General features: G+C 41.1%; 1 protein-coding gene across 3 annotated transcripts in view; it reads right to left on the bottom strand.

The window, feature by feature from the left end:
• Nucleotides 1-14352, bottom strand: part of ANO6 (anoctamin 6) — a 108595-nt gene that overhangs the window by 78792 nt on the left and 15451 nt on the right. Inside the window, exon 2 of one of the 3 annotated variants that reach the window (XM_053256478.1) lies at nucleotides 1634-1713. The exons of the other annotated variants lie outside the window; for them this stretch is intronic. Coding sequence (XP_053112453.1) covers nucleotides 1634-1713 — 80 coding nt within the window. The remainder of the gene's footprint in view (nucleotides 1-1633; nucleotides 1714-14352) is intronic. 3 annotated transcript variants of the gene reach the window in all.

Genomic DNA, 14352 nt, shown 5'->3' with positions numbered 1-14352 from the left:
CATTAGATGGATTAAAAAAAAACTGTCTGCCACCAAAAATATCTTAATCCATTCTGTATATTTATATTTAACATCTATTATATGGGGCTTCTATGAGTGCACAAAACATTACTTCATACTTCTTGTTAAGTAGATACTAAGAACTGGATATTTTACTGCTAGACATTTAATAAGATGTGTGGAAATGTGTAAAGTAAAGAGTGATACGTAGTTTGGGAAGCCCATCACTCTCTTACAGTACATACCGTGAAGGTAGCAAATTATTTCAACCCTCAGCCCAGCCACAATTTTATAGTTTCATTTCCCCTTCAGCTTCCTCTCCTAAATAGGGTTTGCTGACATGTACCATGGAGTTTACACCAGTTGCCAATTACCCTTATATTATATTCTATGTTCATATGAATATTCTCTTGTGAGGGATTAATTAGTAACATTATTGTATGAAAAGAAACAACATAATCTGTTAATATTAATGTGATTACAGGTGAAGACTCACATTATAAACAAAATCATCCTGGAATAATAATAATAATAATAATAATAATAATAATAATTTATTTGATTTGAAATCGCTCAGGGAGGTTTACACAGAGAAATAATAAATAAATAAGATGGCTCCCTGTCCCCAAAGGGCTCACAATCTAAAATTGACCAGCCAGCCATGATAATTTAGAACCGATATGACTGTTATGTACATTAAGATGCTACAAATTTAGCTCAACCTGGGGGCGGGGGGCGGGGAGGACACTCAGGGTTGATTTTTTTGTTGTGTATTTCATATACAAAATAACAAGATTTTTTTTAACTAAGAGACTTAAAAATAAGAGACTTACTTCGGCATGAGTTTTATTGTGCCACATTTGGGAAACAATCGCTTAACAAATGAGGAGGTTTACAAAGGGAGAACAATCTTTCTGAAACCTTACTAATACACCACAGAATATATTAGCATATCAGTCTGAAATCACTAAGCCTTTTGCCGGTTGATTTCAGTGGAAGGTGTTGCTCCTTACACAATCTGTATAGGAGGTTTATGTGCTCAGAAGTTCTGCATATATATTTGTGCATTCAAGAACCTCTTGAACAGGATACCAAATTTTTAAGAAACAGGAGTCTAGCAAGCTCCATGGTGGCCTCTGTTCTCCTCCCTGTCCCCCGCCACGTATGTAGGGTGTGCTGCATCTTGCCTTGCTGCCACTGCCTCCTTTCTCCTCCTCGTCTCACTGCCACCTCCTTCCTCTTCTCATCCCATCTCTGGTCTTGTGCCAACTCCCATCACCACTGAGGGTGCCAATCAGGGGACAGGAAGTTTCCTCACTGGCACAAGAGGAAACCTCCCATTTCCTGACTTAGCCCCAGAGAAGAAACCCTGTGTGCACAACAACAGGAGGCAGTTTAATGGCGGTGGGAGCAGCAAAAGAAGGAAGGAGGTGGTGGTAGCAGCGGAAGAAGGAGATGGTGGTGTGGTGATGGCAGTTGTGGCAACAAGGAGGAGCCCGCGGAGGCCAGGTGGGCAGTAGTGATTCCTGGGGGCTTGGTGGCCTGTGTTCACAGGGCACGTGTAAACACCAGTGGCTAAGCCACTGATAAGGAAGATAACTTAGATAATATTAAGCAAAATAATACTACCTACCCATTCTGGCTTATTAAGTGCTTGCTGGTTGAATACTGCTCCATAGCTGGAGATAATAGTTTGCTCCAATTCTTCCAAGACTAAAAGAGAAGAAAAGAAAAGAAAAGAAAAGAAAAGGGCATTTCAGTATGAGACATTTACAGATTTTACTTATGTGCAATGTTCCTGCTAGCAGGAATTCCCAGATGTTGTTGACCACAATTTCCATAATCCCCAGCCAAAGACCACTGCAGCTGGGGATGCTGGGAGTTGTAGTGAACAACATCTGGGAATCCCCATTAGAGGAAACACTGCCTATGTGCATCCCCCCACTTCAAGTTTGTGACTAAATTCTCAGCTTGGCCCTTTCATGCCTGTCAAGGAGAGTTAGGGATATAACATGCTGAGTTACAAAATTACATATAATCCTTTGTAAATCTGTATCTGAACTGACTAACTGCCTCTATTTCTCAAGTAGCATGTAGTCACTGTTGTGGATATTGAAATAAAATCACCCAATCTTTCCTTACTTCATTTGATTCAACTTTGACCTAGAAAATGATAGCCAATTTACTTATCAGCTCCTTCACCTGAAATGTCATGTTTGTTTCACGATGTTTGCAGATTTCTATAAATGCTAATCCATTTCAGCTAAATAAGTTTGCTTTTGCTTCTCAGACATAAAAAGAAGGAAGGCTGAGCCCATATTTATTAATTAAATTACATTTTTATACCACCTAACCAAAAAGTTTACAAAATAAAACAATCAAAATACCCAAATTAAAACTAAACAATTAAAACAGCTGTCAAAATGCCTGGCTAAAAAGATGGATCTTTGGAGCTCTCTTAAAGATCAGCAGAGAGGGCAAACCTTGCATATTGGCTGGGAGCACATTCCAAAGTTTGGGGGCAGCTATGAAAAAGGCTCAACTCCAAATTGCCACCTGTTGAGCTGGTGGCGACTGCAGGCGAACCTCTTTCAAATGACCTTAACAGGTGCTTGGGACCATGTTGAATAGGCCTGCACAACATAAGGCCCAGGGCTGGATCTGGCCCACGGATACTTTTTTTGGCCCTCAGGTATGCATCAACAGCAGACACTATGAAGAGATCTTGACCTGCTCTGCTGATGAGCAGCAGCAGCTCAATGAAGTTGGTCACCTGAGACCAGATACCTCGCACCCTGGGCCAGAGCCCACTGACATAATCCTTCTTTCCCTCTGGTCAGTCATATTTTTTTACAACACACACACACTGGTGTAACTTAGCACAATTTGAATGCAGAAAGTTCCAGAGTCACTCTTTAGTATCACCAGTTAGGGCTGGGACAGATCCCAATCTGAAATCCTGCAGAGCCGCTGCAAGTCAGTGTAGACAATTCTGAGCAATATGGACACTGAGAGTGGCTTCACACAACTGCCCGAAAGTTGGTAAGTGAGGAACCAGAGGTTCCCAGCGAGCGACCACTCCCAGAAGGAGTGTCATCTGAACCTGCCCCAGACCGGTTCCTACAGCGCATTACCAAGATTCTCCTGACTCCCACCCAGCTTCAGTAAACAAGTAACTCCCACCCAACTTCAGTATACAAGATTTGAAGTTGGGAGAAAGAAGTTGGGAGAATCTCAGTAACATGGGATGGGAACTGGACTTGAGCAGGTTTGGACAAGATGCCCACCGGGAGCATGTGATCTCTGGGAACCTCCATTCCTGGCTTATTGACTTTCAGGTGGTCATGTGAAGCCACTCTCAGTGTAACACGGCTTCTTATCTAGCTGTTCTGTAAATGCAGACGTTCAGAAATCATGTATAGAATATACAGACTGAGAGCCTTTCCACACAATCATATTTTCACATAATAAATCTGAAGTTATTACTTTTTTATTGCGAAGGATCCAAATACCCTTAAGAGAGCATGTCTGTTGCACAGATAGATAGTTCAGCAGTGGTTTATCACTCCTAGTCTGCATGTGGACACAATGGATGCCAAAATAGGCTAGGGAGTGGGTCCCTGGAGTGGTCCCTGGTGATGACGGAAACTGCCAAGGCGTGCAGTAAAATTTGGTGAGTTGTTTTTTTTAAACCCATGTTGTTGTTTTTAAAGCTCCAAATAGAAAAAGGTCACTCTGTGCATGAACAGTTAGAGGATTATTGTTATAATTTATTTATTATTTATATTTTTATACCACCCTTTGCCCTAAGACCCCGGGCAGTTAACTAGATAAAAACAATCACTAAACTTTCAGTAAAAACAACCTGAAAATAATTAGAACAAGCAGTAGCAGTTGTGGATTGTGGAGAGGTGTGAGGAGATGAAGCATGGCTGGTGGAAGACGGTTAACACCAAGTGGAATGTAAATGAAAATAAGCATTGCACTCAACCTCCAAATATACAGGGGTGGAAGAGAAAGGCTAAACAGAATGTGATCAAAGCAAATAATGCCTCAAAGTACGTTCGGTATGTGTATGTGTGTGGAATGAGCCTCAGTAGAATGTGAGCAGAGTGATCATTCCATTCAGCATCAGTACACTTCAGACAACAGGGTAAGAAAAAGCCTAAGTACTACATAAGCGAAGTGACTATTGCACTCAGTCAACTCAAAGAATGATATTCCTTGTGTGTAAGACTATTATTGTGTTTTAGCTAAACAGTTTGCATATTAAAAAAGAAACAAGAAAGAACATTATCAGATTATTGGGAATGTACCTCACTGAACATGTGCAGAGCAATAAATAATGTGGGCTATAAGCATAAGCAATATAAATAAGAACTGATTCTCAATATTTAGAAACAAATGAAAGATATTTTAAAACGAAAAAAGGAAGTGTGAATACAACATAGATAAAAGGCAGGCGAAAAAATACACAATGCATGAACATTCTTGATTTATTTCAACTTGTGCATTATCTATGTCTCCTTATGGAAAGAATGGGACAGTAAATGCTATTCTGCTATTACAGCTGTAAATGCATAAGTATGTAGTACACCGCTCTGGGCTCCTTGGAGGAAGAGCGGGATATAACGTGTGAATAATAAATAATAATAAATAAATATTCTGTTAACACTCACACTGTCAATATGACCAAGAAGGAAAAGTGTGTGGGTGCCTTTCCAGATGGGAAGATATTTGTGCTAAGCGATGGTCATGAGGTTCAGGTTAATTTTAATCACATCAGCAGCTCCCAGAAAAAGATGCGTTTTCCTGGCTTTGTTAAAATTGTCCCACACTTTATATAGGAACTGCTTCTTACAAATAGTTTTGTACACTGAAGGGATTCCATGGGGTTTGTCTACTATTTGGCAGTAATCACACTGCCAGTATAAAATAGACCTATGATTATAGCTGGGGATTGTATCAATCTACACTTCATATAGCTAAGATTTCCAGTTTAAATGTCTATTGCTTAATGCTGATGCAGTTGGCTTTAAACTTTTCTTCCAGATGTGGAGCATTCCATTTCCAGCAAGCTGTTGTGATGGTGGTATAATATTTACTCCAGGGAGGGAAACAAGAAGATCTCTCAAGCAATTTTCCATAAACTTTAAGCTTCAGAAATATGAGTCATAACTTAAATGTTGGCCCTCTTGAGTGAACACAATTGGTTGGCGCTCACAGATCCAAAGTGGGGTTTGGCGCAGATGGAGGAATTACAGCAAGAGCTTTAAAAGCATAACATTTTAAAAGCCAGATTTTTTTTTAAGGCAGACAAAGAAAGCCCCGTTAGTGAACTCACACATATAAGCAGTGAATCTTAAAATGGATACTCATATACAATAATACACGCAGAGAATTGCTTTTATAGTACTATCAAGTTACTCTCATATAGGCATAAGCTTTAATGGTTTTTAGCATTTTAAAATAAAATAAAATCACATCATCTGCAAAAGGTTATGTGAAACCTGAAAATTTGTATATGCATATACAATTTTGCTTGAACTAATAAAATATAGCATTTTGCTTACGTTGTGTCCCATAAAGGAATAGTTTGAAGCTCTAATACTGGACCTCTTGCAATCAGTGGCAGTAACTTGGGCAGGAAAAGATGCATATACAAGGCACTTGTGTCTGCACATCTTGTGCACATCTGGTGTAGATGTTGCTATTACACTTATCTAACATTCTGGGAGTTGTAGTCTAGCAGCATCTGAGGACCCAAGATTGGGATATGCTGTACTAATGCATAATGTGCAGCCCCACCCTTAGTTTGCAGTTTAGAGCAGGGATTCCCAACCCCATGTTTCCAAATTTGTTACTACAACTCCCATCATCCCCAGCCTTTGGCCACTGTGGCTGGGAATGATGAGAGCTGTAGTCCAACAGCATCAATCCAAGGTTTGGAACCCTTATAGAGGACAACTGATGGCCAAGCCAGCTGACAGTCATTCCATATGATTTGCCCAACCTGCCACAAACAGGAAGCAATGGTATTTGTAGCAGCACCATTTTCAGTTGTCACAGCCATGTCATGGTAATCACTTGAGTTACGGTGACCAAATGTGCTTTCCCCCCATGCTGTGCCTTGAAAGTATGTATATTATGTTTCACCCTTCAAGTTTAATGAAAATTTGAAAAACAAAACAAAACTTGTGAGCTTCATTTTAATTCCATGGATTAATTAGGTGGAGAGGTCTCCTGATGCCATTTTATATTTATCAGCATTAAGACATTCTACAGAAAGAAAAGATGGGAGTTCACTTAGACTTTATTGGCCTTTAAAAAAAAATTAAACACAGAACTTTTTTTTCTACATTTCAGATTTCGTTTGCACAAATCTGAGATAAAAAATGGTCAGCCCCAAGGGAAAGGAAGGGGTCATTCTTATGCTAAATAAAACCTTGCCAAATTCAGCTATAATTTTCCATTCCTTTCTTACTGAGATACGGTTTTAAAACGGAGATGAAAGAACAGGGTCTTTTCCTCAGAAAAACTAGATTACTGATCTCCCCCCCCCCCCGGTACACCTCCTTTCCAGGCTGTTTCAGTTCAGCCCCAGTGACAAGTAATGGGAATTCTGCAAATATTTAAATATAAACTTGTGGATATGAGTAATTTGTCAGTCCCTGGCCTTTCCCCTGCCTGACTCAGTCTCTTCAACACCAGCACAGTAGCGTTTGTGATTATGCCCTAATACTTAAGACACTCAAAAATCACTTTCTTCCATATTATTCTCATGCAAATTCGGATTAATGATAAACACACCTGCCCATTTACCTTTCTGTAAACCATACAAACAGGTCTGCTGCCTCTCAGTCAGATTTGTGATTTCTTCCCATGTGCTCTGCTGCAGTTTCTTCAGCAAGTTTCCTTACCTGGCAATTGTTCCATATTGCGCCAGAAATAAACTTTGTTGGCAGTAATGATGGCTGATGATATGATTCACTTTTGTTCTGGCTGAATTACAGCCTCAGGATCTCACAAGAGTGTTGGTAGCTCCTTTGTGAAAGAACTGTGCAGAAACAATATCCCCCTAAGGTGGAGCATATCTTTATAAGCCTGAACTTTTAACTTCAGTGCTCTTCTTCAAAGCAGCAACATACACATGGCCACGAGTATGCCAACTTTTTAAAAAAACACTGGTATAGGAGTACGTGTGGCGAGAACAAGGCACCAAATGGAGATAGCGGCAGGAACATTCTTACCCAGAAAGTTTATTCTGTAAATAACCATTCTCTCTTGGTGAGCAATGTAAAAAAAAATCTTGAAGAACCTGACTGACCAGATTACATGGGTTCAACTGCTTTATTTACAAGAAACCAAAAAGAAAAAGTATGTAACAAGAGCAAGTTACTGATACACTAATGCCAGGACTTATTTTTTAGTTATGGCATAGAATAATTTAATGTAAACACAAAATGAAAGTGTTTACTCTAATTCAAGCTTTGCAAAACCATGTGAAATAAGTTCACAGTGAAACAGCATTAGAAGGAATCATTTATGCTTGGAAATGTGTGTAAATAAACTCCTTAAGCTCTGGTGGTTTATGATTTAAAAGCATTTTGGCTTTTCTTTTGCAATTTGAACATCTAAAAACTAATAGGCTCAAAAAGCCTAACCGCCCTGCCCCCCCACCAAAAAAACCAACACCTTTCTCTCAATAACTGAAGACTTGTGGTAAAATACTTAAACAATTCAGGCAAACATCTAGCTTCTTTTCCTAAGCTCTTTTTAGTACTGTGTGTCTGGATAATTTTATTGTTGGGCTTCGAACTGATACAAAGGTATAACAATGAAATTTGATGAGTATGATAAAGAAAAAGCTGCAAACCATCTTACTACAAAGATAAAGCTGCAAACAATCTTATCTTAATATCACTGATGCAAAATAAGAAGGTCAAGAGGTGTATCACAACTTTATATTCCACATGCAGCGCTAATTCTATGTATACAAAACTGGACATGCCTGTATAACCAATGGATTTAGGGTAGAATTTCAAGTAACAGGGGACTGCCACCAAAAACTGCATTCCTGGAGTTTAGCCTCAAACCCCTGTAATGTGTAACACTTAACTAGTTACATCACATCATGTGTACTGCTGACTGAGGTAAGACAAAAACCTATCCTATCTAGCTGTTGCTTCCCACATGATCACTACCTCCCCTCTGAACTAGTTGCAGACAACTGGCAAATGGGAGCAAGTTCAGATCTCTGTTTTGGGTAGGAGAAGCCTCCTACCTTATTCCTGGTCAGGTGAATATGCCTTTACTCAAACATCCTTCCATAGATTATGCATATCTGCAAATGTATTACAGAGCTTTTCACCCCAAAAGTCTACTGAACATGCGTGGGATTTAATTCCTGCTCCCCCTCCACTCTTCCAGGACTGAATTTGAACGACTGCCTGTAGTAGTAACATGGTAAAAGTTCCCTCATCTTATTTAAGAGCTGATACTTTCGGATAAATGTGCTTTCTATACTGTTATGTTTGTAACCATGGTCCTTGGTTAAATTGAAATCTGACCATGCAGGAGAGTATTCACAAGGCCGTCACATGACTAATTTCCTGCCATAAATGATTGCAGAAACACTACTGTATAAATTTTGTTAACATATTTATATGCTACTTTTTAACAAAAAAGATCTCAAAGCAGTTTATACAGCAAAAGGAAGTTTACATGAGAAAATGACTCTTTGTCCCCAAAGGGCTAACAATTAAACACACATACAGTGGTGAATAGGGCTAAGGAGGGTTTGAAGAAAATGAGCAGGAATTTCTCAGCTTTCGGAATAATCCTCCAAGAGTGTAGGGGAAGAATGGCAGTGCAGTCCCCAAATAGCAGAGCAAAACCGGTTTGGTGAGAAAGCAGCAAAGCAAGAGGTCTTGAGACAGTTCTTTAGTATACTACAAGGATTTATTTAAAGAAAAGGTTACAAACAAATGTGGAAAAGCATGCAGCTTAATTTCAGCTGTAGCTCATGGCTGAAGAGAGAGGCCAAAACAAACAGCCATCTCCGGAGAGACAAAATGGAGACTAACACTGGAAGAACAAAGAGAGGAAGAGTCCAGCACTTTTATCGATGACCCTAACCTCCCCCCAGTGGTCACTATGAGACATTGCAGCTGAGAGCTGATGCTGCCAGGGTCCTAGCTCCAACAAATACAGTCACAAACCCTTCTGTTTCTGATGAGGAAAGCTGTCTGAAATTCTTTAATTTTCTCACCAGCCAATCCACAGTTTTGTGTTTAAGCGGAAAAAGGCTTTCTGAGGGAATTTAAGCTCTCGGTGTTTGTGGGGGTTATCCTACCCCAAATACCATAAAAACAACTGCATGTGTTTGAGCTCTCCTGAGAAATGGAGGGGTGGGGGAAATTGCACACTGAATCTGTTAATCTGCTGCTCATTGTATGTGCGCGCGCACACACACACACACACACACACACACTCACCATCACACAGTAAACTAACAACATTCACTATTAGATATTAAGGTCATGAACACAATCTTTTGCTGGGCCGGGGCAGGTGGGTGTGGAAGGCAGGAGAGCACCTACCTTCCCTCCAGACAATTGAGTGGCGATCATAGCCACGCAATTCATGCACCCACACAATTGATGCTGCTGTGAGCCGCGCAGCATTCTGGAGACCAGGGAAACTGGCCTCCTAGATCCCACAATGCACTACATGATGAGCTCAGTGCACAGGGGGATTTCCTGTACTCTAGGTGCCCGGCTATGTGTATGCTCGGGCTGCATGCAGCCTGAGCATTTATATGAGCAGGGACCTGGGTAAAAGTGTGTGTGTGTGTGCGTGCACTCTTATATCCAGGTAAAAGCCCAAGGTGAATTCCTGAGCAGGGCAGCACCAGGTTCGGACTTGATCCCGATGCTTCACATGAGCAGCCCTACCCAGGTACGGCTGCCCTACCCTAGCTAGGGCTGCTTGTGTGAATAGCCTCATAACCTTTTCCACAATCCCTTTTCCTCCCTACAATCACAGCAAATATTGATGAAAACATTAAACTGACTCCTCACCAGAGGAGAGAGAGAGGCTTTCCTAAGTACTAAAACGTCCAGGGAAATAAACTAGAAATTGGGCTTTAAAAAAAACACCCCTAAATAGAGATGCCACTCACCCAGCCATTAACTCCTGAAACTTTAGGTCTGGATGAAAAGGAGCTGGGGCTGAGCATCAGTGCCTACCTCCCAAAAACATAGAAAACAGACAAAATAAAATTTGCATATCAAGTAAGACCCAAGTTAGACTAGGAACTCATCTGCAATATGTTATCCAAAATGCATGTAAATTGGCATTGGCCATCCAATCATATTTCCACCAAGATGGGGCTCAATGTGTACCAGCCGCCCTTAAGTTATTTACAGCTAAAGCCTGCTCTCAGTTGCTTTATGGGTCGCAGTTGGGCCCGTATACTAACTGCACACCACTAGAGATAGTTCAGACAAAGTTTTTGAGATCTATTTTACAGATCCCTAGATGTGTTCCCAATGTAATATTGAGGATGGAAACTGGTATGCCTGATGGAAGCCCGGATGTGGTTTTCCATTCTCAGCTTCTGGTTAAGATTGTCTTTCTTTCCTACAGGTCTTGCTCACCTAATTTTTATTGATAAATTTAATTCTAGTTGGAAGCAGTCAATATCTCGCCAAATAAGTTTATATGGCTTTAGTCTGGATGGTTTACTAGAAATGGGTTTTTGTCGCGCAAGGCTGATATTAAAGCAGCGGATCTATGATATGGAAATGCAGACTGATCGATCTTTAATCTCTAAAGAAGTTTTCCTAGGTCTACAAATGCATAACACTAAACCTGCGAATTACCTGGGTAAGATTACCATTACCAAGTATCGCAGGATGTTTACACTGGCCAGATTTAATGTGCTACCTTCAGCTGAACTAGAAGGTAAATTTAGAGGGATCCCAAAAGAACAGAGACTATGCCCTTGTGGCTCTGGAGAACAGGAGTCTATCTTTCACATTTTACTCCACTGTCTCTTCTATAGGGACTTACAAACTTGTTATATTTCCTCATTACTGACTGATTTCCCAGGTCATACAGATGCCTTTTACATCAACTATCTGCTCTCAGATCAGAAGCAGGAAGTAACATTTAAAGTTGCTAAATTCTGTGAGGCAGCTAAGAAGGCTAGACAACAGATGGTAAACTAGATTATGCAAACGGGAAACTGCTGATTAGGACGAGTCCATGTTCCTGATTATATTATGTATATATTACTACTATATTATGTGTATTATTATGTATGTAAATTTTGGTCTATGACCGTAAATAAACATGATGATGATGACTAGGAACTCTGGCTAACTTTTGGTTTTTCACCATGCTCAGTAACACATGCTCACCAGAGATATACAGCAAATTTTTGTTTTCTATAATATATAGATCAATATTTTATGTTAGCGCACCACCAGATATATATGGAGGAAACTACTGAAGTGTGTGTGTGTGTGTGTGTGCACGCGCATGTGCACACACACGTGTGTGTACACCAATGTTCTCTATAGTTTTTTTCATCTGTGTATGAAATGCGTTTTGTTCTGGGCAACAGTATCATGGCAGTGTGTGCGCACATTTATTCAGAGTGGGACCCACCCAATTCAACCTAAGCGGGATCTAAAATTGACTGAGCGGACATTTAAAAAGCATGTGAGCACGTGCACATATGCATGTGTTAGAGACAACACTGGTGTGCACACACGCACACACTGCAACAGCATTTCTTTTTATTGTGCTACAGAACTTAGAATTAACAGCCGGTCCTAAGGCAACTTCCCTCTCCTCAAGTCTGGTGTATGCCCTACTACAAAAGACAAGAGGATCAGTAACTGGAAATTCCAACACAAAGAGGAGATTCTCATGATCGGCAAAAGGTGGGCTAAGGGAGCCTAGCCCGCTTTTTGCCGATTGTGTGCTGCAACGGGAGCCCCGCGGCTCCTGGCAGCAAACCTCCTAAAGTACCCCTCCTCTTAGCTGAGGTTAACTGAGCGAGCGCTCCATTAACTTCGTATTTTTGATCATGTCTTGCCACGGCACAGCTCCGCGCCATGGCAACACATGAGGAGACCCCCACTGGGAGGCAGAAACAAGCCTCCCGGCCCTGTGGGGGGGGTCTCTCTAGGATACCCTGCACGCTTGCACGGGGCATCCTGGAACTTCTGGGGGCCACGTGGCCCCCAATCCCCTCAGCCCCCGCTGGCTCCATGATGGAGCCGGCAGTCGTGTGGGTGGCCGAGCCAGCCACCCAGGGCTGCAATTGTAATCGTCTGCGGGGAGAGCAGGCTAAGCCCACTTTCCCCACAAACCCTTCTGAGGCGGGTCTCACTGATCGTGAGACTTGCCTCAAACTCTTTTACACATTCTGTTTAGGTTCACTTCACACACTGCTAAATCCATGGCTTGTTATATTCTAAACAGCCACTTCAGCTTTACACACTGGTGGTTTAAGGAAAACCTTTAATGTCACTTTGAAGTAAACACTGTGCTTATTTTCTTTTAGTTATACACATACTTTTCTCAAAATAAAATGGCTTGCCCAAAATTGCATGTTTTCCCAGTTAGAAACGAACATCTCAGGCTTCTAGTAAAAAAGGAAGTGGTAAGCAAAACAAAGAAAATGAAGATCAGCTAGTACTGTTCACTGTGGGTGAGTCACATGTATAATACAAGGTGAATGCTGGTTATTCACAGCTTCAACTCCACTTTCTGTGTTTTAAACACGGTAGTGAAAACCTCAGTTTTGGCATACGTTTCCTTTTCCTGATTTGTCACATCTTTGTTTGCAAGTGAGACTGGCTGAATTATTCCAAGGCACCACTTTTCATGAACTGAAAAATTCCAGGATCCAAAACAATAATGCTAGAACTGAGTGTCTAAAAAATAATTCCACTGCTAATATATGTCAAAAGAAAGGTATACATTATTCCCACCATTGCTCAGTGAGCACTGATGAAAAAATGAACCAGATTTATTACTAATTATGAATATTTATAAACCACTTTTCAACAACAAAAAATTCTCAAGGTGGTTTACAGAATAAAATGAATGAGAAAATGGTTCTCTGTCCCAAAGAGGCTGACAGTCCAGGAGATACCAGTAAATCGCCAATGGGAGAGATACTGTGCTGGGATGAATAGAGACAGTTGCTAAATACAAGAGAACCACTAATAAAGTTGCCTTCCTATCAATTAGCAGGGATGGGAGATATTGCTAGTATGGTATAGCAACATATATGGTCACTTGATTAATGTTTGTTATCTGAGGAAGAAATTCAGATTTATAATGGATTGTCCACGTGACATAAAATATCACCTTTCTTCACATAATCTGTTGATCTTCTTGAAAAGTCTGAGGTTAAATGTTATTTGGAAACAACTTCAAAACCATCTATTTCATCTTTAAATGGTCACTTCTGAACTTTTAAAAAATTATTTAAAAATCAACAAATGGACTAAGCTCCTTGAACATCCACACACTGAGCCTCTTCTCACGATCTGTGAGAAGGGCTAGAGGTGGTCTGCAGAGAAGGCGGGTTAAACTTACCTTTGCCACAGACGAGCAGTTCTGTTTCCTTGGGTGAGTGGATCGCCTGCCCAGACGAGCACCGCCCCGCCCCCCCGAGCTCCAATAATGCACCGCACATGTGCACAGTGCATTATTGGGATCCCCCTCCCCCCCAAGTCTGCCAGCCGTGGCTGCAAGCAGTCGTGGCTGACACACGATTGCCAGAACAGGGTTAGGAGAGCACTCACTCTCCTAACCCAGTTTTGAGGGGTGGCTCCACAAGCGGATTTGCCACCGTGGTGCTGCCGTGATTGGACCCGATCCTGGGGGTTCACATGGACATGCAAAACTGGGCTGTGCTTCCTTAGCCCAGTTTTGCACGTGTATGTGAATAGCCTCATTTAACGCTATCATCATGTAGGAACTCTGTGTGAATTTCAGGCCTTTCTGCCCAGCCATTTTGGAGGTATTAATATTTTTTGAGTTGCCCATGTAGCCCTATGGGGAAATTATTATTTAAGTTGGAAATTTGGGCACAGTAGTTCATGTTCATTGAACACGTTTGCTCAGTTGTAGATCTGCCCCTCCTCCTACCTTGATTTTTATTTGCACTTAATCAAAAATCAGGAGCATGAACAGGTTCTGAAGCTGGGTAGGAGACCTGCTGGGTAGGTGAGATCCAGCCTACTATCTTTCAAAATTGAATATAGGACTTCCTTATGAAGTCATGATTCACATACGAATGTCTAAAAGTCTGCTTTTCTTTGT

Source organism: Hemicordylus capensis, chromosome 5 (genome assembly GCF_027244095.1).
Source record: "Hemicordylus capensis ecotype Gifberg chromosome 5, rHemCap1.1.pri, whole genome shotgun sequence".
Taxonomy (NCBI): domain Eukaryota; kingdom Metazoa; phylum Chordata; class Lepidosauria; order Squamata; family Cordylidae; genus Hemicordylus; species Hemicordylus capensis.
Note: the sequence above shows the minus strand (reverse complement) of the source record. Positions and strands in the feature narration are given on the sequence as shown.